This window comes from Callospermophilus lateralis, chromosome 9 (assembly GCF_048772815.1).
Source record: "Callospermophilus lateralis isolate mCalLat2 chromosome 9, mCalLat2.hap1, whole genome shotgun sequence".
NCBI classification, from domain to species: domain Eukaryota; kingdom Metazoa; phylum Chordata; class Mammalia; order Rodentia; family Sciuridae; genus Callospermophilus; species Callospermophilus lateralis.
Genome location: NC_135313.1, coordinates 29,815,040 through 29,839,430, shown reverse-complemented (window position 1 = coordinate 29,839,430; position 24,391 = coordinate 29,815,040). Strand labels below are relative to the sequence as shown.

The 24,391-nt window shown below is 38.8% G+C and overlaps 1 protein-coding gene across 1 annotated transcript in view; it reads left to right on the top strand.

Annotated features, from left to right (window-relative positions):
* The window catches only part of Pard3b (par-3 family cell polarity regulator beta), a 978,419-nt gene that overhangs the window by 863,846 nt on the left and 90,182 nt on the right, over positions 1–24,391 (top strand). Inside the window, exon 21 of the mRNA XM_076865584.2 lies at positions 18,291–18,426. Within this exon, the coding sequence (XP_076721699.2) occupies positions 18,291–18,426 (136 nt within the window). The remainder of the gene's footprint in view (positions 1–18,290; positions 18,427–24,391) is intronic.

Sequence of the window (24,391 nt, the reverse complement as noted above, 5' to 3'; positions counted from 1 at the left end):
TGTTTAGGAAGCCCTATTCCACCTCACCCAGCCTCCACTGGGCCTTCAAGGTCCTCATGTTCTGCAGTTTTCCCTCCTCGTGTCATGGCTGGTTCACAGACATTAACTCACCTGCAGTTGAATGTCTAACCGTGAAAGACATCCAGCACCAACTGTCTATTAACGGAGATCACAGCTTTGAAATAAACTGAGGTTATATTTCCTATATGGGCCTTGAAGCAATGGGTTGGGCAATAAGGGCTTCCCAATTACCCTGGAAACCTGTCTGAGTCTTTCTTCCCTAGTCCCTAAGTCCCTTTAGTGGGCCTAACCAGTTTCTCTTGAAAATATTCATAAGAGCACTTCAAAAATGTGGTTCGTGGATATTAAATTTACCCTGAGCATCAGGTTGAATGGGTTTTCATGGTTTCCAAGTCCTCCAGCTTCATAGACAGTGAGCAGGTTGTGTTCCTAATATCAAAGTCCACTCTTTTACCCAGAGCTGGACTTGACTAAATACTAAAGAGAATGCTTTTGGTTTTACCTGATATGGAATGTTTCCATTTGGTGGTTCTCTCCTTAGCCCTGTCTGAGACTTCAGCTACTTCTGCCGTGTTAGAAAGTGATATGCTTATTAGAGAACTTTATTCATCAGAGTAGAGTGCTATTTGGCAGTTAGAGTCTAATGAGGATGAGGAGCTAAATTTAATTCAAAGCTAAAGGTCAGCAAAGAGTGCCGGCCCACCTCCTTGAAAGCGTGTGAGCGTGGATGTTCACAGTTTCCAGACAGTTTCATCTACTAGTGTGCGTGCTATATTTAGTATGAAATAGCATGGAAAAGGTCTCCAATAACACCGTTTCAGCACACATCTATTCCATGAGCATTAATAAGCAAACTACATTACTGCTTGGCTAGACAATTCCTATGGGACCTGATGGCACCAAGATGTTATAGCAATTGCTGAAAACAGGAGACCATGAGAACATGTTGCAGTAGAGAGAACTTCAAAAACTTAGAGAAATTGCTTTAAGCAGTAAAATATCTGTGCATTACACAGAAATGGCAGAGTATCTTATGCTAAGCTATTCAGGATGGTGTTCTGCGTAGGCACCTAGGGAAAAAAAAAATAGAAAAAGGAAGGAGTTCTCTAGGTGGCAGCTATAGATGTGGTTGAATAGTTCTGGCCCTAAACCTCCTCCCATGTGTATCTACCACCCTTGTACGTGCCTTACCTCATCCGCTTTTTCTTCCTATTTCTATTTCATTGTACACGTTCTCAAATGGCTTTCTTCACTCCCACAGAAACTTGGGAACTGAACACATCCTTGGTGAGGAAACTTTGCCAAGTTCTATATGAGACATGTGTTTAAATTTTTTTGTATCACTTAGCCACTACTGGGGCTTTGACAAAGGTTTGAAAAATATAAGCCACAACTGATAACAATGTCACAAAGAGGAAGACGATGGCCATAATATAAGTGTGCAGTACTGTGGGAATCACAAGTTTAGAAAAAGGGATTTTCTTCTAGGAAAGATACATGGACCAGCCTGTACTTGAAAATGGATTAATCTGTCTATCTTCATTGCATGGCCACCACCTTGACCTGTCCAATATATCTCAGTTAAATATCTGGAACGAACTCTATTCTGTCTTCTGTAGCAAAGTCAGGATTATGTTCTAAATTTTTAAATTAGAGATGTTAATTCCTGGCTTAAAATCTATTGTCAACTCATTTCATTGCTTGATATTTCCAAGGAATGTCCAGAGATCTTGCCAAGTCCTCAGGACCATATGACCAGAGTGTTGCCTGTCTTATGACCTTGTCAACTTATTTTATCCCGGGAGCGTTCATTGCCAGCCACATTCTTTCATTCCTTCCTTAGGACTTTTGTTTCAGCTGTTTCCTCTTTCACAAACATTCTTCATAGAGATACTTTTGGATTATTCCTCTTGTAATTCAGATCTGAGTTTAAAAGAAAGGCCTCTCTTGACTACTCAATCTAAAGTAGCCACCAGTCACTATCTTATTACCAATTGTATTTTAAGTCTCCAGGTAGTACTTACCACTGCTTGATATTCCTTCCTCTTGGGCTGTGTATTATCTCACTCCCCACCCTGCAACTAGACCCCAAAGCCCTGTGGTTAAGGATCTTGTGTGTCTTGTACTCTGCCTCTATTCCCAGAACTTGGAGCAGTTGATAGCACATAGTAAGTGCTTGATAAATAAGTGCTAAGTGAATGTAAGACCCTTGAAAGATTTCAAATTCCTTTAGATAATGTAAAGCCCTGGCTTGATCCCTGCGCTCAGCATCTAGGCTCTTGTGGAGGTGTGAACTCTGAGGTAAGTAGAGGAATAGGGATTGCAGATGCTTCAGACAGTGATCAGGGCAACAAAGGAAAGAAGCAGGGTAACTGCAGAGGAGTAGCTCAAACAGTCCACAGGTCCAAAGGCCAGAGGAGGGTCCTCTGACAAGAGAGAACTACCTTGAGAAATTGGAAACAGAGTGTTTCAGGCAGAGCAGTGTTTCCACACTCCTGGGGCTGGGACAAGCTTGGGATACAGAGGGAATGTGGAGAGTGAGAATGAAGCTGGGTGAAAATCAAAGTCAGTGAGGAGGCAAGAGGGAAACAGGCCACATCTGCAGAGAGCAGCCACAAAGACCCTGGGGAAGGGTTGGAGAATTAATCAAAGCATGTTGGAAAGGCAGTGGGCATTTTTTTAAAGATGTGATTTGCTCTGAATTGTGTTATTTTTAAAATGAGGGTCAAAAATTACAGTGAAGTGTGGATGAAACTGAGGGCAAGTTCAAGGGACAATGAAAAGATTCAATAGAGACCAGACCACAAGTGAGAGCAGAAAGAGGCTGCCTAAAGAAGGGCTTAGTCAGTGGCAAGACAGCACAGAGACACGGGGAGCAGGGGCAATATGTGAACAGAGGTGTACCTTGGGAGGGTGATCTGGTGATGGATTGGAGGGAGTCAGGTTGGGAGAGACTAGTTACCATGCTATTATTATAGAAATAGGAATGCAGGGGAGAGCACAGTGCTAGAGGCAATTGATTACAGCCAACTGAAGATATCAACAACAAAAATAGCAACAATAATTTTAAATAAGGTAATATCGACAACACAGTAGGTGCTTATTTACTGAGTTCTTATTATGTGCCGGCACTGTTCCAACTACTTTAAATATTAACTCTTTCAATTCTCAGAATGACCCCATGCAATCTTTCTAACCTTATCCTTGGTTCACAGATAGAGAGGTTGGATACATAGCTGCTCCAAATGAGGAAGAACCAGGATTGGAACCCAGGAGGTCTGGCTCCAGAGCTGGTACTCAGCATGATGATCATTGTTTCAAACTTTGATGAGCATGGGGAAGCAATTAAAAAGCCAGAACGATGGGAGGGAAGTAGCTTTTCATGAAAGCAGGAGAAGGTTGGTTCTGAACAAGTTAAGTATAGAACTTTGGTTCATTTCAGGTCCAAATGGGGAGTGAGGATTGCATATGGTTATTGGAGCTTCTGTGAGACAGTGCAGCCAGAGACTTGTGTCCTTGTGCAGGAAGGCTCTGTTGAGAAGCGCCCCAGATAAGGAGCTCTGGAGATGATTTGTTGAGTGGATGGATGACTATGAATGAGCATGAGAAGGAATATGATCAGCAAACACAAAGTAAACAGTATCCCTAGGGAGAAAACATAGAAGCAGTTAGAGAATGTTGGAGAAGGCCTGTGTTGAAGAGGACCAGTTAAAGAGATATCAAAGGAGACAGATAATGCAGGAGGAGGAGCAAGAGACTTGCAGGAAGGGCCGCTGTCCCATGTCCAACTCTGCCAGGTCACCAGGATTTGCTTGGTCAGATTTAGCAAACCAGACTGACATCATCCCAAAAAAAGAGAACAGCTGGTTGAGAGAGAGAGAGAGAGAAAGAGAGAGAGAAAACACATGATTGTTTTTAAAAGTTTGGTAAAGGGGAAAGAAAAGAGAGAAGCAATGGCTTGAGGGAGGGTGAGGGGTGGGCTACTGGACAGTAACCTTCACAGAGGGTCTTTAATTATTCCTCAGAGAAGAGGAGCAGTGTCTCCAGCCTCTGCAGGACTGGTAAGCCTGTACCTGTGCTGACAAGGGCTCACTCACAGCAGGGTTCCAGCAAGGCTGAGGCACCACCACACTCAGGGTCAGGGTCAGAGCCAGGGCCAGGCAGAAACTCCCCAGGGTGGGAACAGGAGATAATAGCTACTTGGATTAATTCGGTGACACCTCCTTGGATGAGGGTAGAAAATACTGACGTCATCACGCTGCAAATTTTATAGAGAAGTAAGACTTATTTCTCTGCTGACAAGAATTTGTGGCGCTCAGCAGCTGTTTATTTTAATTTATTTTATTTTATTTTTAAAGGCCCCCTCTCCACCCCCTCCTTCAGACTTCTCTGCATTTACATCTGTCCTCCCAGCTGCGAGGGACTGAATTCCAGGGTGCAAAACCCAGGCAGACAAGTGGGAAGGGCCTGCAAATAATGATTACATGCTGCTTAAGTGTAAATCTTGGTTCATTGTGTGTCCACCACACATGCCTTCAGATTCAAGTGGGTGCCTCTCTCTCCCTTTCAATATCTGTCTGTAAACCTTGATGGTATTAAGCATATGTTTTAATAAATATTTTGTTTGCTGTATTCCCATTAATATTCATGGGGAATGGAGCACTTTAGGTTTTGTGATTTCTAATAAACATTGATGGTGTTACTAGTTTGTACCGAGCATTCAGTATGCTCCATCAAAATGGCAGCTCTAATTAGGTTCCTTGAATTAGCTAATGGATTTTGAGAAAGATAGCTTAGAAAGCTCTTACAGCTGTCCAAGATATTCTTGCCATGGCAGAAAGACAAAAGGCCCCTGGAAGCTACAGACTTCAGAGCTTTAGAAATGCAGCTGACAGTTAAAAAGATAAATTGCATTCATATTTTTCCAGTGAAAGTCCTAATACTGAATTAATGTTATTCCTGTAGTGAGCATCCATTAAGAAGCTCATTTTATTATAAGGATGCATTTTGACCATTAGCTCTTTTTCTGTAGTCCCTCCCTTCCTCCCCCTCCCCTTCTCTTTTTTCTTCCTCCAATTCCCTAGATATTTTGGACCCAGTATTAAAAAGCTTCTTTGAAGAAGAGGAAATGATTTTTTTTTTCTTTTTGGCAGGTTATAAATTCAGAAGCTCTCTCAAATATACAATAAGTATTCAGTTTTTAAATAAGTCAAGTAATATATAAAGAAATAACATAGTGATTCAATTTAAGCCTGTGGCTTATATTTTATGTAGAATTTGGGGGAAAAAAATAGAAAGCTTCTAGCGAAATGGCAGTGGGTTTATTTACACTCGGATAAAAAGATGATTTCGTTGTAGAATAGAAACTATCTCTAATAAAGTAGGTTACTTCCTTCCGTCATCCTGATAAACAATGCACCAAATAATGCAATGCCACTCAAAATGTCCTAAAAAAAATGTCCTGTCCTAAATACTTCCTAAAAGCAAGTTTCTTTAACAAATAATGAACTAATAACATTTGAAGGGCTATCCTTAATATGTCTGCAAGTGGGAGGAAATATAGTTGCTAGAGAAATGAAGAGAAACAAAGTTCATGGCAAATAGCAAAAGTCAGGAAACAAATACGGTCACCCAAAAGTTCCTTTGGGTATGTGAGTTCTCATGTTTAATCTGAAAAGTTGCATCTCTCTAGTCACAGGCAGGACACATTTCCTGGGTCATTAACTCTCAACCATCCAAACTCGGTTTTCCTCATTGAATCCTTGTGTCTCCTCTGCTTTTCCAGCACTGGATGCCTTTTGGCCTTTTTTTTTTTTTTTCCTCCTCACTATTACCTTCAACAAACAAGAGTCTGGGCAAGGAAAGAATGTGAAACTTAAGTCAATTAATTGGGATATTATGTACAGCTCTGGGAAACATTTGCTAGGAAAGAAACTAATGTTGTTGGTTTATTTATTTTTTAATGTTTTTTTTAAAGGACAGCAATTTTTTTATAACTTTATTTATTTTTTTTATGTGGTACTAAGGATCGAACCCAGTGCCTCCCATGTGCTAGTCAAGCGCTCTACCACTGAGCCCCAGCCCCAGCCCCATTGTTGGTTTAAATGAGATTTTTCTAAGTCATCTATCCTGTTTAGTGTCCACCCTCTCCCCAACATCCTGTTTCTACAGACAAGTGAGAGCTGACAAGATCATTGTGGCTAATAAAGCTGTTGGAACCAGGGAAGAAATAAGAATAGGATTGACGCAATGTATAGATTACGGATTAGAGAGCTGTTTTGCCTCAGTATGATATAAATAAAATGGAAAAGCATTGTTATATGAAGCACTAAAGGGAAAAAAAAAATCCTTGATTATTCCCCACACATGGCTTCCCCGTGATGGATAAAAGGCATAATTGACATCATATCTATTGAAAAAACTACCAACTGTCACACTGTGGAGAGGCTACTGAAGCTGGAGGAGGGTATGATTCTTACTGGTTTTCAATGTGAGTTATTTATAGAGTTCCATTGTCGGAGGCACAGTGCCTAATTTTCCCTCTTCTTTGATATTCGACAACTCATTCACTTTTCATATCCAGAAGACAGCTACAAATTGCTCTATTGCAGATGCTCAGACTCACCATTACCTTGCCTGAATGGGGCAATGGCTATTTATTAATTAAGATTCTAGGACTACTTTCCCTTAGAACACCAGTGAAAACAAAAGCCTTTGTCCAACCCATAATGGGTTGTTTTCATTCCTTCATTTTGTTTTGTTTTGCTTTAACTTTTTGCCCTCTGATTTGGCGGCCAGTGCTCTGTTCTTAATGGGAAATTTATCACTGTATTAATGACATGTCACTCATCACCACCAGTTAATGTTACCAGTTAAACAAGAGCTCAGGTTAGAGAAAATGTTCAGTTTTCAAACTGAAAGAAAATCTCATGTCCCATTGTTTTCCATCTACAGTGATCCCCAGGCATAGTATTTAACAAGTGGGGAAATAATTTGGCCAACCATTTAGTCTGAACTCTGTGCACACACAAGAAATCATTGAATATTAATGCAAGAAAAATCCATAGAGAGCAACTAATTCATTCATTCCATAGGTTATTTCTTCCAGATTTATCTTGACGTCAAGTCTAACTCTGACAATGATGCCCTCCTATTTGAAAGAGCATCATCCTTTAGAAAGATGGGTGTATGGAGCTGATCGTGGTCTACCAGATCCATTGCCCAATTTCTCCACACACTCCCCACACGGCTGCTATTCCTAACTTTGCACCCTTTCCTGTGGCCTTCCCTGTATGTGTGATGTCCTTCCACCTAGATGCCCAGTCACCCCCATTCATCCTTGTTTCCTTCTCTCCATGAAGCCTTTCCTTTCCCCAGCAGAGTTACTCAAGCTCTCTGGAGCTGCTGCAGGACTTCATTATACTCTTTGATATTCCCTCATAATAATTGCCATGTTGCACTGTCAATATTTAGTACCATCTCCCCCACTAGACTGTGAAATCCCCCAGGTCAAGTCTGGGCCTTAAATCACCTTCACACCCCCAGGGAAAGGGACATAGCAAAATTTAAAAATAAGTGAAGTTTAAATAATGTACATATCAAGAACAACTCAGGTTATTGGAGAACTTTTCTAAAAACAACTAGTGATCTAAGTTTGATACCCATTTACTTTTTTCTATTCCATGCTGAAAAAAAGTTGGCATTTTTCTACCAAGGATTTGTAAGAATCTGAATATCTTTTAACAACAATTAAAACAATCCATAGACAATGTTAATATAAACTGTCCTCTGACCCATAAAACCCTGAGGTCAGGAGGTCAGCAGAGGTTACAGGGTTACCAGAGCTCTCTTTACCTTCTGGAAAATGCTTCAGAAGAGCTGTGGGATATTATTGAACTTCATGTCCTTTGAGACCTAAGTACTTGTTAACTTTTTATGCAGTTCTTTGGATTTGAGAATCTGTTTGGACTGGGTGGGTATTATAACACTAATTAAAATTTCTGAAGAGCTCAGTATATTCATGCATATGAGTGTGAAAAGGATGTAGGTAATATCAAAATGTGTTATTAATAAATTGTTGGACTTATTGGACCTAATTGCTATTATGTTAATCATATCAGGATAATGCAAATAGAGTTACATGCTTATTAGTATGATTTAACAGCATATGTAATCTTTAACATCTGCTCCAGTCACATACACGTGTAACCTAGCCATCATTTCTACATGTTCAAACAATTTATTACACATCTCATACTCATAAGAACTATACTCATACTCATAAGAACATACTCATAAGAACTAGTTTACAGGCCATCGATGGTTAGAACACTTTGTCTCCTGAGACCTAGGGTGACCCCTAGTCTTATTCTTTTTGAAAACAAAACAAAACTTGTTCTTTTTTAAAAAACATTTTTTTCTTTGATACTTTTATTATTTTCCTAACCTCCTCCATTGAGGGAGGAAGAAAGCGTGGTTGCCTCGTTGAATGAGTAAGAAATTGCTGTTTTCACCTTCTTAACATTTTGCAGCCACAGCATATAATTCTCCTGACTTTATTTAGAGGATTTTATTTAATCCTTTAAATAAAAAAAACATATCCATGCACTAAATCACTTAGAAACTACTTATTTTGCCTGAAAATTGTATATCTGGGGCTTCCTTGTTGTCCACGAGGAGTGATCTAGCTGTCCAGCTGTTGAGGATCCCTGGTTTTTGATGGCATTCTAATGGCCCCCTTGAAAGAAGAGAAAACTTCTGTGCCATTTCCTCTGAGGAAGAAGCGATTTCACGGAGGCCTAAGAAATTCCCAAGGTTTCATGGCCTGCAGCCCACAAAGGCTTATTTTTCCCAGAATTGACCCTGAAAGTTTAATCCACATATAAATGTCAGATTTGTATTCTTAAAACTCAGTCTGTATTTGATTTAAACCCAAAAGTTAATAATTTTATCTTTGACGGTCCTGCAGTTATTGGTGAGGAATTTTTTGAGAAGGGTCACAAGTGTCTGTATGTGTTTTATCATTAACATGCCCATGGTACTTATTAACAGCACGTTTATTTCTCCTGAAACTATTTTTTGGTTCAGTTCAAGAATTTGAATGGGAGTTAAAATGATACAGGTTGTGTAGGCTTCTTCCACTTTCCTTTTCAGCAATATTTTGCTCATTTTAGTTTGGACCAAAAAATTCTTTGAAAAAACTTGTAATGTGCCAAGTATTCAAGTCTTCAGGTTACCAGCTCAAGACATTATGTGAGACAAAAACTGTTCACAGTCAAAATCAGCCTTAAGAAACACTACAGAGAATGTTATGTTGGCCCCCACCTATCATCGCTCCCTAAATCCACCCAGTGGTGGGGTCTTTTGCTTTATTTGTTTTGAGTACCAGAAATTGAACCCAAGGGGCACAGAACCATGAGCCACATCTCTAGCCCTTTTTTAATTTTTATTCTGAGACAGAGTCTCTCAGTTGCTTAGGGCATCACTAAGTTTCTGAGGCTGGCTTTGAACTTGGGATCTTCCTGCCTCAACCTTCAGAGCCAAACCACTGAGATTATAGGCATGTGCCACGACTCCCAGCCCAAGGCTGTTTTGTTGTTGTTTTACTTTCATTTTCACTACTGCATTATATGGTTCTTTCCTTGATTGAGCACCAGCTGAAGTAGTTAGGTTGCATATCAGGGACCACATTGGACAAGTAATACAGTTCTTTAAACACTGGAATCATGTCCAGCAAAATGTAAAACTCATGAAAGGTATTTAGGAAGGGACACCCACAGAGGGAAACCAAGTCATCTCCTATCCAGGAGCATATATGTTCATTAAATGGAATGGCTGATAGAGAAATGCTATCACTATTTAAATTGCCCAAGCTTTTTTGTCTAAGCTTGAATAAAATAAATATATCAGTTAAATTAAGTCCTAATGTAATGTCACTTTTCTTCAGCCATGTGGAATAGCTGTGTCTATATTGTTTCTACATCCCCCACATAAATGGATTACAATACCAGGCATGGTTTATTCATCACCTGTAGCAGAAGATGCAGTAGAGGCATGGTTCCATATTGATTCAAATCTATTTTTCTTTGCATCTCTGTATGCTTGTTTGGCAAAGATGTAGAAAAGAAATGGAGGAATAATTTTGCTGTCATCCAGTGTGAACTTTTCAACTAAATTTTAAAATACTTATTTTTTAAGAAACAAAAATTACCATATGAATCACTTGATAAATTCCTTCTGAGATGTCCACAGACTTTATATTCTTCACAAAATTGGCAAAAGTTGGCCTGGGGTTGTGGCTTAGTGGTAGAATGTTTGTCTCACACATATGAGGCACTGGGTTCCTCCTAGAACCACATAAAAAGAATAAAATTGGCAAAACGCCTTAAGACAATATGTATTGCATGCTTATATATGACTTTGGAGTATCCAGTGTTTATGTAAATTACTTAAAATTCAAAAATATTGCACTGTGTATGTTGGAGTAAATATATCTTACTATTATAAAATATGAATAACTCAAATGAGTATTTTAGGACTAATTGCAAATTAGCTTCTGAAATTTGAACACAGCCAAGTGTTCATTATACAACATTAAAATAATACAATTATTTGTTACAGGCTTAGAAAGGTGGGTTGAAACAGCAAAGTAAGGTGTGTTCTTGCATTTTGATTGACACTGACAGTGTCACTCCTAAAGAGTTTCTACCTTTACTAGAAGTGAAGATAGAGAGGCAGAATGTTCTGATTAAAGAGCAGCCTCACATTGTCTCAAGTGATAAAGAGCAAAGAGAGAGCAATGCCTTTTATCAGAAGAGATGACATTGATCTGGTGACGATTCTGCATCATAGCAATCAATCACATGGGAATAGTTGCCCTTCATGAATCAGTGAGATAACTTGGAATGTAAATGGCAACTGTGGTTCATGGTGTGGGTGGAGATGCTCACTGTTATGCAATCATAAGTGCCGAGGGAAGGGGGCTTTTATTTCTTTATGCTGCACCACAATGGCTTGATTCATGGAGGTGAAGGTCCAGTCGAGGGTGAAGATTTCCAAGACAAATCTTCAAGCTATAGGAGTCAGAGGGTCAGTTCACCAAGCTAGGGATGGAAGTACCAAGACAGGAATCTCAAGGGAAACAGATGCAGAAAGCAGGAAACATGTTGAGAAAGACAAAAGGTCAGACTCAAGTTGCCATGGCAAAGTCAGGAGCCCAGGTAAGCCAAGTCACATTGTCAGATTGTTGCATCTGGGTCAAAATGCCACAGGCAGCATCATTGTGGCTGGGGGAGGGACCACTGTGCAGGATTCCAGCTGGAGCTAATGTATCAACATACTCTGTGACTTTTCTCCTTCTGTATGACCCTAACATGCATATCAACCTCTCTGGACCAGTTTTTCAACTTCCCCATAGGATCCTGACATAAGGAGTAAGCTTGTTGAACCCTTGAAAATTTATACAAATGCACACTTTTCAAAGTTATTTGTTAGCATAGAGCATTTTTTTTCTCAGATTCTGCTACCAATTTGTTATGTGACATTAAATACTCTCTTATCTCTTAAGAGGCCTAAACACTGTTTCTTCACCTACTATGAGGCTTAATGTCAGAGATAGTTGATGAAAGCAGTCCTAGAAATTGAAAGGAAATTCTAGATGTGAAAGTTTGCTTTGTTTGTAATATTCATCCTCTGTCTAAAATCATTGTTCTTAATATAGGAATTCATAGGCACTTATAATAAGCAATGGGTTCCTAATCTAAAGTAACTGTTTTAATAAAAAAGATAGCAAATCTGGTAGAAATTAAATGCACATGTAAGAATAGGCATATTCTTGCTATTTAGGGGAAACTTTTGGCAAAAATAATGGAAAATGAAGGATACTATTGTAAATAGCAATGATGAATTTGCAAAGAAACTGAAAAAAGAATCCCCAAATGTTGTCCATGGGTACTTAGCTAGGGGGTCCCCAAACTGGACTCTACAGTGAAAAAATCTTATGTGTCAGTGTACCTTTGGGGGAAAAAATGATTCTTTGTAAGATAGGGAAATTATATAATCATACTTTTTACTGAAAGTTGACATCAGATAATTTTTAGAGCTATTTAGACTAAAATGTCATTGGAAGAATTGTATTAAACCCCCTTTAAAGCAATTATTTATAATTACATTTTTTAGTATATATGGACACACTATTTAAATGTAGTTTCATTTTTTTTTTCTTTTCTTTTATTTTGGTACCAGGGATTGAACTCAGGGACACTCGACCATTGAGCCACAGCCCTGACCCTATTTTGTATTTTATTAGTGACAGGTCTCACTGAGTTGCTTAGTGCCTCACTAAATTGCTGAGGCTGGCTTTGAACTCACGATCCTCCTGTCTTCACCTCCTGAGCCACTGGGATTACAGGCGTGTACCATTATGCCTGGCCTAAATGTATTTTCATTGAATGTTCAATCTATAAAATATTAGTGTAAATGCTATTGAGGCTAGTTTTATGAATCTTCAGTGTTTGCAAATTTTAAATGCACATCTAAGAATCTCTCAAAATTTTTATTTGGCAGAAGTCTTTATCACCAACCAACAAAAAATAAGTAACAGTTACATCCTATGATGGTCTGTCTTCAGCTGAATATTTTTTTTCCTTCAATATTTTGGGATTTAAAGTAGAATTAGTAAAATAAAAGTGCATATAGCCAGTCAGATTTGATTATATTCATGTTATTGAGAGTATGAATGCCACAGTATCCTCAGATGTTTTGAGAGCTCTGTTTCTACTCTGAGAGGGGAAAAAATGATTCACTCTTTTCAAAGGTAGAACTATGGTACTGCCAAATTTTAAGTTTAAAGCTATGATGGTTTTAGTTCCTTAAATGTAAAAAGACAGAAGCAAACAACCTTTCCCCTTGGGAGATGGGGAAAAGACAGGAAAAAAGAGTCCACTTAGTGTGAAAAGCTCTTTCTCTTCATTCCACATCTTTATACCCTTTTTGAGAAAACCTTTGAAATTTCACTCCATTGTAGGTATAGAAAGAGAAAGACTATTCAATTAAAAAATTTAAAGGAAGTATCAAAATAGCATTTTACAGTAGCTTCATAAGAAATTAAATAATCTATCAAACCCTAAAGAAGCACTCTCAAGCCTTCTGATCATTGTTGACGTTACAGAGTCAACCATGACATTTGTTCAGTGACTTCATGCTCTCACATCCACATAGGAATATTCCTGTGAAAGTGCCCTTCTACTAAGTCTACTCCTCAGCCACATCATCAAATCTGGACATCGGTGTTATTATTGAGCTCTTGAATATCCCCCAAAGAGCTCATATGTTTAGAGGAATGTTCACAGGTGAAATAATTAGATTAGGAAAGCTATAAACTCATCGATGGATTAAAACATTTAATGAATGGATAATTTGAATGGACTCCTTAGTGGTAACCATAGGCAAGTGGGCCACAGCTGAGAAATGGCCTTGAATTATATCTTGTACCTAGCTTCTGGCTCTCTTTCTGCTTCCCAGCTTCTGTGAACTGAGTATCTTCCTACAACATGTATCTTCCTTCTGCTAAGTTATTATTCCTCTCCTCAGGTCTAGGGCAATGGAGTTGGCCAACCATGGGCTGCACCTCTGAAATCATGGGCTAAAATTAACTTTTCTTCCTCTAAGTTGTTGTTCTCAAGTGTTTTGTTCACAGGGATGAAAAGCTCACTGACATACCAGACTTGTACTTAAAATGAAGAGTATGCTCACCAAAGGCAAACATCTTCCCTTCAGAATGAGTTACATATGTTCAGTCTATCTGAAAACAGAAACAGCTGTTTGTAATTAACTATATTCAAATGAATCATCATAAGAGTCTACGTATTGATGAACATGCCCACTTACATGTGCACACAAAGGTATCACAGGTAACTCACAAGTCCAGCAGTGGTCAATGGTTGGTTGTAGTGACCAGCTCCCTCTCACTCAGTTATGAATGAACTTTCCCAGCAGTTGCCCTGACTGCTGTTCTCTTTGTCTTCCATATGAGATCTTTGTCATTTGTTGATTCTCTTTCGCACCCCAGTTTTACACCAGCTTCCCTCATAAACTCTTCAGAGATATAATATTAATTGCCCAGAAATGTCACTCTGCAAATGCTCCAATATCATTCATTAATGAATAAAGGCTTCATTGTTTGTATTTCTATTACTTTAGCTACTTCAATTTCTATTTTTATTGCAAAGATTTGTGCAAATAAAAGAATATCAAAAGGCATGGCTGTAAATGTGCTCTGCTAAATTCCTTCTGCCTTGAAATGCCTTGAACTGAGGCTGCAAGATGCCTACTGCATTTTAATGCCTTTTGTACAAGGCAACATGAGAGGGTAGAAACAGGGCTGGCTTGAATCCTGCTCCCTGTTCAACAGTTTTGTTACTTCTCTGAGCCGAGCCTCGGTGATGGTAAAATGTCAACAACAATGTCATGCTCGCAGCTTTGACAGAGGAGTAAATGAGATGAAGTATGTAGAGCACAAATATTATACCTAGGAAATCATGGAAGCTCCGTAAATGTTAGTTTATTTTCTCCAGTCTACAGCAGCAACTCGAGGAGACTAGGATGTGCACAAATGTACACTCATTTGAAAATGCACTACAATTGAGAGAATTATAAACTAGAAAGAATAAAGTTGGATTCCAAGGAAGCAGATAATGCCTTAATGTGAAGTTTACGAGTGGGGGCCAGTTGGTCATACCTGTAGGTGGCTACAATGTGGTTTCTGAAATTCACTACAACTGTAACCTCTGTTCAGCTCCGTGGTGTTATAGAAGGGACTGTTTAACTATACCTCTGCCTCTAAAGGCTAGGCTGTGTGAGTCACAAGAAATCACTGCAATATAAATCTGGTTTTGTTATATTGCTTAAATTAACTTGACAAAAAAATTCTGCATATTGAAAGTATATGACTAGCATTGATCCCCTTCAATAGACAGAGCTATACTAGGAACATTTTTGTAAGAATGCCCAGTGAACACATAATACAGAAAGCCTAATATCCTAACTACCAACACGGAGATAGAGTTATTTCTACTTTGACATATTTTATGTGGTCCCAAGAGTATTCAAGTTACATCATAATCTGATGTCACTTCTGAAGCTATCAGGCAAAAGATTCCCTAGAATCTATACTTCTTAGTTCCATAAAGCCAGGAAAATAGAATAGATGGAACAAACATAGAGAAGAAAAATCCAGCTCCTCAGAAAGTAAGAGCTCTAGGCTAACTTTGATATGCATGCTGTTTCCATTTGTTGCTAGAGGACCCCATCTCTAAGATATAAATACGATGGAGGAAGAGAAGCAGCTTAGATGGTAGTAAGCTATCCTGGAAAGAAGAGACTTTGTAGTCAGACCAACCTTGATTGTCTTTTAGCCATGAGCCTCATATCCTCAGTCTTCATTCAGCAGAACAATAAAAGCTATTATTCAATATTCTTTGAAGACTTTGAGATATTATGGCGCCTGTTACACAGGCACTGAAAATAAATTCACCTCAAGTACCAGCTCCTGTAGTTTGTAGTGGTTCTCTGAAGTTCTGGGTTAAGAAGGATTCTGAGACAAAGTCTAGGATTATTGGGAAAGAATCTGTAATTGATCAGTGATGTCTTTCTCTGGGCAGAAAACTGAGTAAGTAGAAGTTTGTATCAATATATTTGCTATATAAGTGTTCTATAAATTGTAAACTATTATGATGATTACTGCTGTTATCACAAGGCATTTTTATATCCTGCATCAAATGGCTAAATTTCAACATCTTCAACACAAAATGAAATCAATTAATGACTTTGACTATAAATAATGGTATATGTAATTTTTATTAATTTTTTGGTAGACTTTTATGTGTTTCATCCATTGAAAAGAACCGAAAAGTGAAATCAGAATTTGGTATTCCAAATTTTAGTGTATAAAATGCCTCCTTAGGAAAAAAAAAATCTGATATAGTTACTAAAGGTAGAATGTGTTTGAAAGGTAAAAAGAAGAGGTTATCTTGAGGTGTAGTCTCACATTATCATAAGACATTTGCACAGCATTCCATATTGTCTTTAAAAATAGTCACACTAGGAAAAATCTGCAGCATGTTTTGCTCTAAGAAGCTCCAAGACTTTGTCCTGTCTTTTCACTGCAGCGAGATTTCTCTTCTGGGTAAATAGTCATGTTCCTGTCAACCATCAGGGGACTTTTCAAATCCTGAACAGCTGATTTTATATTCTTCCCTCATTCCCTTACATGAGAACATCAAGCTGATCAAACCCATATTTTTAAATTAACGTATTTATAGGCATATGGAAGAATAGTTTACAGTCCTTGTATGATTTCCCTACCACCACAAATGGAGGAAAATTGTGGTGTTTGGTGTTTTCTTTTTGAACACAGCCTTATCATTTTCTCTCTTTTTTTTCTTTATTACTGATGACTTCATTCTACTTGAATTCAGTGCTTCAGTTTCTTCAGGGTAAACTAATAGATTATGTATGCGATGTTTGCACCGCATTGATTGAACTCATCTGGTGAGTTTGAACGCAGCTTGTGCGTTCCTGTAACTGGCAGAAGCTTGTGCATGGGATCCAGCCACCACAGTCATCTCATGTTACTCCGGAGCAAAGGAAGCTGTTCAGAATAGATGGCGCTACCTTTCCTGCCTACCTGTGCTTCAGAGAAGCTAAGCAGGCCTTCTTGTGTCTATTGTTATCTCTTTCAACTGCACAAAGAAAACTTTTATTTAAGAAAGGTGTAGTAAAGAAAGAAAATTAGAACTATTTCGAGAATTTTAGAATACATATTGAAGAAAATTAAAAGGGTGTGATTCCTAAGGGCTTGTTGTTTCTTAATCAAAACATGGGCTGAAGAGTATCTATGGAGCACAGAGGAGCCCCAAGCCCGCACCAGAGAGGGTCATGCCTCCCTCAATTTGCCATCTAGCTCCAAAAAATGCTTTCCCTCCAAAACCTGTTACTCCCATTTCCCTTTTTAAAATTCGTATGCTGGGCTGGGGTTGTGGCTCAGCGGTAGAGCGCCTGCCTGGCACGTGTGAGGCCCTGGGTTCCATCCTCGGCACCACATGTAAATAAATAAAATAAAGGTATTGTGTCCAACTACAACTAAAAAATAAATATTTTAAAGAATTTTGTATGCATAATTTTAAAATACTTCAACAAAATAAATGACTACTTTCTAATGCTTTTAGAGATCTTATTTTTTTTTTATCAGAGGCCTCATTTAAATTTAAAACTCAACTGTAATATTCAGGGACCTTTCTGGCATGCAAGGCTCCTCACACTGGGCCCTATGCAAGATTCCTCTGATCTTCTTACCCTGGCTCTTCCCCAGCTGGAGCAGTGATCCTCACCTGCCTGTGAAACAGGCGTGTTTTTTGCAATTGAGTTGAAGAACCCCGATTTGCCAGTTGTACTTTTGTCATTTATTAGTATAAATTCTAAATATCTCTACACTAAATCACCAGTGCCATTACTCACTTTTATTCTAATTTGCTTTCTAAATGAGACAGGGAAGAGAGCATGTATCATTTGATGTGTGGATGGGAGGATGTGGAGGGGCAGGTCCGGTAGATGAGGTACTGGACAGCGGTGAGTCCTGGGAGGAAACAGTGGCTAAGGTAAAGAGGGGAACCTTGGAAAAGTGCTATTCAGCTGTCACCCAACCCCACTACCCTTTCTTTTAATTTTTTGGCATGGCTTTTACTTTCTTTACCTGTGCCCTGACTGTGTTCATCTATTGACGTGTATCCCACCATCAACCACCCCCACTCCCAAAATTCCCACATCTATTGAAATGAACAGTGGCATATGCCAGCCCCACATGATATCCAGCCTTCAGGTCACACAACCAGAACTTTGTCCCAAATAGACAGTGCTTATTTGAGAAAATGAGATACCCATGTTGAAATTTAACCAAATTCTGTGTGTATGATTATAAGAAGAAAGGGTTGAGTTTCTTTAATTGCTCTGAAAGGTCAAGACTTTGTCTTACCTTCTCATTCCAAAGGCATTTATTAATGCCAAGTCAGATATTTTGACCCTTGGAGCTAAAGGTATGCATGCAAGGGCCATTTTGTGTTCATTTATATTACTTATTTTACCATTCTCCTAGCATATTTGAATTACATTATCCAATCTTTCCAATTTGGATCCCATCCCCTTTAATAAGAAGAACAAAAAGTGACTTTGAAGGATGATGTGACTGTGTGACTCTGTTTGTCTTTGTGCTACAGTGGCCATCCCATGGGTGGGAGCACTGACCGAATCCAGAAGCTGCGGAAGGAGTATTATCAGGCTCGGAGGGAAGGCTTCCCACTATATGAAGACGAAGAAGGAAGAGCTAGGCCATCTGATTATGACCTTCACTGGGTAAGCCCATGCCTGACTCCAAGCATGTATTTATTTCTCTTTACCAAAACAATATAGAGCAGAAAGTGGTCAAGAATGCTCAGTGCATAGCAGATTGCATTCAGTTTTCTTGAGCTTTATAGACATGAACATGTTCCAAAACAGCCATCTTCTCCCACTGAAGCTGTTTACATGAATCAAACCTCACTAATGTATGTGCTGATTCTTGTTGCTCTCATACTTACTTCCTGTGGTATACTCACTGGTTTGGGGAGGGCATTTTAAAGAGGACAGGGGATCTCTGTCACCATTCAATGAACCTCATCTTACCCTAATTCTCTTTGACCTCAGGCATCTGGGCCAGCATTAGTAGACTTTGCTACAGAAGCCATCTCTCTTTTGAAAAATGGTTATTAGAAGTAAATTTCAGAAATGTTATTGTCAGAGATATCAATTGTTTGCAGATTGGATCTGAACAATTCACATTCCACTGGTCTTACCTGTATACTAGGATTGTTTTCGTTTTGAGATAAGGGCAGTTTTTTGTATTAGAGGATTCGTTTCACCAAATCCTTCAACATTCAGGGAACAGAAAAGAATATTGCGACCACTGAAGAGACACTCTCCAGGTTTTCTCAAGGTAGCACAATTCATTTTCTTGTCTTTTTCAAGAAGGTAAGTCTATGCCTACCAAATACACTTAACTCTTGAGCATCCACAAAAATGCCCAGAGGAGGGTCCTTAGAGTAGGATTACAAGTACCTGTCAGATACTTAGAGCGGCACCTGACACAGAGCCAGTGCTCAATAAATGTCAGCTCTCGTTCCTAACATTATTGGAGGTGAGCTGAACATGACTGTAGTAATGTCCTTGCTGTGATTCATTCTCACATACCCTCTTTGATGCTTACTGCCTTCTACTACAGTTTTTAGTGCCGTTTTGAGAACCAAGTAAGGAAGTCTGTCATCCCTGGTGCCCACTAAAGATACCAGATTCTTTGAAAAGCAAATCTATTAAAGTTTCCTCTCCTGAATTGCATACTGATATTTGTGCTCCTAAGATCAGGGTGGGGAGAGTGGAGTCCAGTGACAGAGCTGACCCCCCGCCCCCCGCTGGTTTTCACGTCTGTGGTGTAGCACATCAGGAGTGGCTTGTGGTTTGAATGGTGGTTTCAGGATCCACCACCACAGAGACCCCTCAGCCCAGGAGATTCCTCCTCATGGATGGAGCTTAAAAACACTCACCAGAAGTATAGGATGAGGACCCCCAATCCCAAGCAAAGAGGTGCCAGCCTCTTTAGAGATAGGCATCCCCAGACTAGAGATCAGAACAAATAGCTATTTATTGGTTTTATTCCAGATGTTACAATTGAACATAATGACATCTGTAGCGATGGGTCAACTTGTCTCTTAGAACTCCCAGGAGCAGAAGAGAAAGAGTTCCACAGAAACAGATTAGATGACAATCACTGTATTTCAAACTTGATGGACATGGGTGAACTGCCTTTGACAAGAGATGTGCCACTTGGTAGGGGAGACTGTGCTCCTTCAGCCAGGCAAAGCAGCCACAAAGGAAAGTTTTTTCCACTCTGACCAAAGCAGCATCTGTCCAGTGCATCAGGGAGTGCTCCACCACAGAACCACAGAAGACCCCTCCGAGCAAAATAAGACAAGTAACTTTAGATTACGCAGTCCTGAGGGTTTTAAACTTATTTTATATGATTTCTTTAATTTGAGCTGAAAGGATGAAGATGCTTAACCTTCACGAGACTGAGGGGGTTTCCTCTGGCCCTCACTATGAGCGAGCGGAACCACTTTCCCCCGGGTGTTCCCTTTTTTAGTGATTCTATTTTTATGCCAAGCAAATGTATAACCAGACAATCTGGAGAGTAAGAAGCATCTCCGTTTTAATCTGTGTTTCCCATGCTCCGGTGTGTTGAGCTTTGCCAAAAGTGAGTGAGTTCATGCTTCCCAGACAATCAGGGGCTGAGGCTTCCCAAAGGGATGCTTGGGAAATGCTCTGTCATAAAAGACAAGTGTTCTTTGGGATCTCCTGAGATGCTCCAAACCTGGGATTAGAATCTCAGCATTCTTTCCTCTCCCCTCCTCTTGCCAAGGAAAAACACTAGTATCTTTTGTCTAGCACAGCCCTGAGAAATTACACCATTGTTTTGTTCTCTTGGAAAGATCTAGGAAAGCAAGTTTAGAAAGTTAACATTTCACTCCTGCCCCGTCAGCCAGATCCAACAAAGCAGCTTTCATGAGACTGTACTTTCTGGATGCATCCAGTCCCCAGCATCACAGGGGTACTTGTTAAAATCAACAGCCCATGAAGGGGAGGGATAGACCCTAAGAGAGGCCTCCAGGTACTTGTCTGCATTGCCAACAAGGATTCTGCCCCAAAGTATAAAATTTGGACCTTGATTTTTATCACTTCAGTAAGACACCAAAGTAGTCCAAGTTTGTAACAGAACTATCTCCACCGTCATTAATCAGAAAAACTCTGATGAACTTAGAACTCCCCAGTCTAAGTGTCTCAGGTTAAGAGGCTTGATGAATGTTTCCCATACTTTTCTGAGGGAACTTCTGAGGTGTCTAGAAGGAAAGTAGCAAGGTAAGTTACCTGACAACTATGGTTCTCCCTTGTTATCCTCAAGTGAATTGGTTGAGGAACTCTACACATACCAAAATCTGAGACACTCAAATTCCTCATATAAAACAGTTATAGTATTTGCATGGAACCTGTAAATGTACTCCTATGTACTTAAAATCATCTCTGGATTATAATAGCTAATACAATGTGAGTGCTATGTAAACTGTTGTATGGTGTTATTTAGAGAATAATGAGAAGGAAAAGTCTGTATGGGTTCACACAGATGTATTTTTAGAATATTCTCAATCAATGGTTGGTTGAATCCAATGATGCAGAACCCACAGCTATTGTCAGTCAACTGTACTCTTAAACTAGTTTAAAAATAAGACATATAAAAATTAAAGTATGCTCATAAAAGTCTTGGAAGGCAAAATGATGAAACCAATTACTTAAAAGCTTATTAGGACCTATGACTATTTGTTTTTAGTCTTAATATATATTTCTTTTTAATTTTTTTAAATTTAAATTTGTTATATATGACAACATAATGCATCACAATTCATATTACACATTCAGAGCACAATTTTTCACATCTCTGCTTGTACACGAAGTAGAGTCACATCCTTCATGTCTTCATACATATACTTAGGATAATGATGACCGTTGCATTCCACCATTTTTCCTACCCCTGGGCCCCCTCCCCTCCCCACCCTCCCCTTTTCCCCTTTGCCCTACCTAGAGTTCATTTAATCCTCCCATCTCCCTGCCCCCCAGAAACATATTATGAATCAGCATTCTTAAATCAGAGAAATCATACAGCACTTGGTTTTTTGGATTGGCTAATTTCACTTAGCATTATATTCTCCAGCTCCATCCATTTACCCGCAAATGTCATGATTTTATTCTCTTTTAATGCTAAATAATATTCCATTTTAAATATATATATATGTGTGTATGTGTGTGTGTCACATTTGCTTTATCCATTCATCTATTGAAGGGCATCTAGGTTGGTTCCACAATTTAGCTATTGTGAATTGTGCTGCTATAAACATTGATGTGGCTGTGTCCGTGTAGTATGCTGTTTTTAAGTCCTTTGGGTATAGATCAAGGAATGGGAGAGCTGGGTCGAATGGTGGTTCCATTACCAGTTTTCCAAGGATTCTCCATACAGCTTTCCATATTGGCTACACCAAAAAAAAAGATAAAGTACTTGGAAATCAACTTAACAAGAGAGGTGAAAATTTTTACAACAAAAACTACAGAATGCTAAAGAATAAAGAAGACCTTAGAAGATGGAAAGATCTCCCTTGTTCTTGGAATAGGCAGAATTAATATTGTCAAAATGACCATATTAGCAAAAGCACTATACAGATTTAATGCAATTCAAGTCAAAATCCCAATCACATTCCTCATAGAAATAGAAAAAACAGTCATGAAATTCATCTGGAAAAATAAGAGATCCAGAATAACTAAAGCAATCCTTAGCAAAATGAGTGAAGCAAGTGGCATCACTATACCAGACCTTAAACTATACTACAGAGCAATAGCAACAAAAACAGCATGGTATTGGCACCAAAATAGACTTTTAGATCAATGGTACAGAATAGAGGACACAGAGACTAACCCACATAATTACAGTTGTCTTTATATTTGACAAAGGTGCCAAAAATGTACATTGAAGAAAAGATAGCCTCTTCAACAAATGGTGCTGGGAAAATCAGAAATCCATATGCAACAAAATGAAATTAAACCCCTATCTCTCACCATGCACAAAACTCAACTCAAAGTGGATCAAGGACCTAGGAATTAAACCAGAGACACTGTGTCTATTAAAAGAAAAGTAGGCCCTAATCTCCATGATATCAGATTAGGCCCCAACTTCCTTAATAAGACTCCTATAGCACAAGGATTAATATCAAGAATCAATAAGTAGGATGGATTCAAACTAAAAAGCTTCTTCTCAGCAAAAGAAACAATCAGTGAGGTGAACAGAGAGCCTACTAATTGGGAAGAAATTCTTACCACACACACGTCAGATACAGCACTAATCTCTAGAATATATAAAGAACTCAAAAGTCTTAACACCAAATAAACAAATAACCCAATCAATAAATGGGCCAAGGAACTGAACAGACACTTCTCAGAAGAAGATATACAATCAGTCAACAAATATATGAAAAAATGTTCAACATCTCTAGCAATTAGAGAAATGCAAATTAAAACTACTCTAAGATTTCATCTCACTCCAGTCAGAATGGCAGCTATCAAGAATACAAACAACAATAAGTGTTAGCGAGGATGTGGGGGAAAAGGCACACTCATACATTGCTGGTGGGACCTATGACTATTTTTTAAAAAGAAGCACATTCTTTCTTAGACTAGTTAGGTTTCTTTCTTTGGCCTTGCCTGGACTTCCTAGACTTTCCCTCCTTGTCTTGTCTGTAATTTAAATTACCCCTGCTCAGTGGCTGGAACCTAAGATCTCTCTCCATTTCTTTCTTCTTTTCATTTTTTCCTCTTCTCTCTGTCTCTCATTCAAGTGTATTGGCTCAATCTGGTGTCGGTCATCTGCTGGCAACAAGAAGAGGACAATATCTCTTCTTTGGAAGAACTTCCAATTTAGCCAGAAATATAGAGGTCTAAATTAAAGCAACGTACAAGATAACATACATGACAAATGCCACAGCATACAGAAGCATTACTTCCCATATCAGAGAGAGCAGTTGTTTCTGCTTGAGGCCAGGTCTGTGGTCAATTGGAGGCAGGGTACAAGGAAAGCTATAGTGACAATTTGGGATTTGCCTTAGTCAACATATTTTATTCTTTTTCCTTTAAAAAAAAAACTAATTTATTCACTTCATTTCTTTTAAAATAAATGAATGCCACACAGATTGTAAGGTTTGTAAATATGGATCTGAGACCTAAAATATCTTTGCTGTGGGTCTGTTTTGTAGCTGTTTTCGCATCCGGGTTCTGAATAGCCATAAAAAACAATTTGAGAAAATTTCAGTGACCGAACATGAAATGGCCTGGTGAGCTTTCCCAGGGCCAATTAAGTAAGCAAGATAATCTAGCTGTGAAGTGTTAATACTTTTCAAAAGAAAACATGATACCTGTAATCTGCTGGTATTTTATTTTCTGTATAACTTGTTAAGACTATCACAGTCCTCTGCCAACCGGCTGCTTTTTTTTTTTTTTTTTTTTTTTAGCAGATAAAGATTATCTGTTTATTTAATAGCAGCATGGATATCCTGTAAGTAATTTTGGAAATGGGATGACTCTGAGGTGTTCTAAAAATATTATTATCTGTATTATTGTCTTTTTCAAAAACTACATTATTCTCTTCCCCTTTTCAGCTTTTTTTCTAAATTAGAAGAATGTTTATCTATAAAAG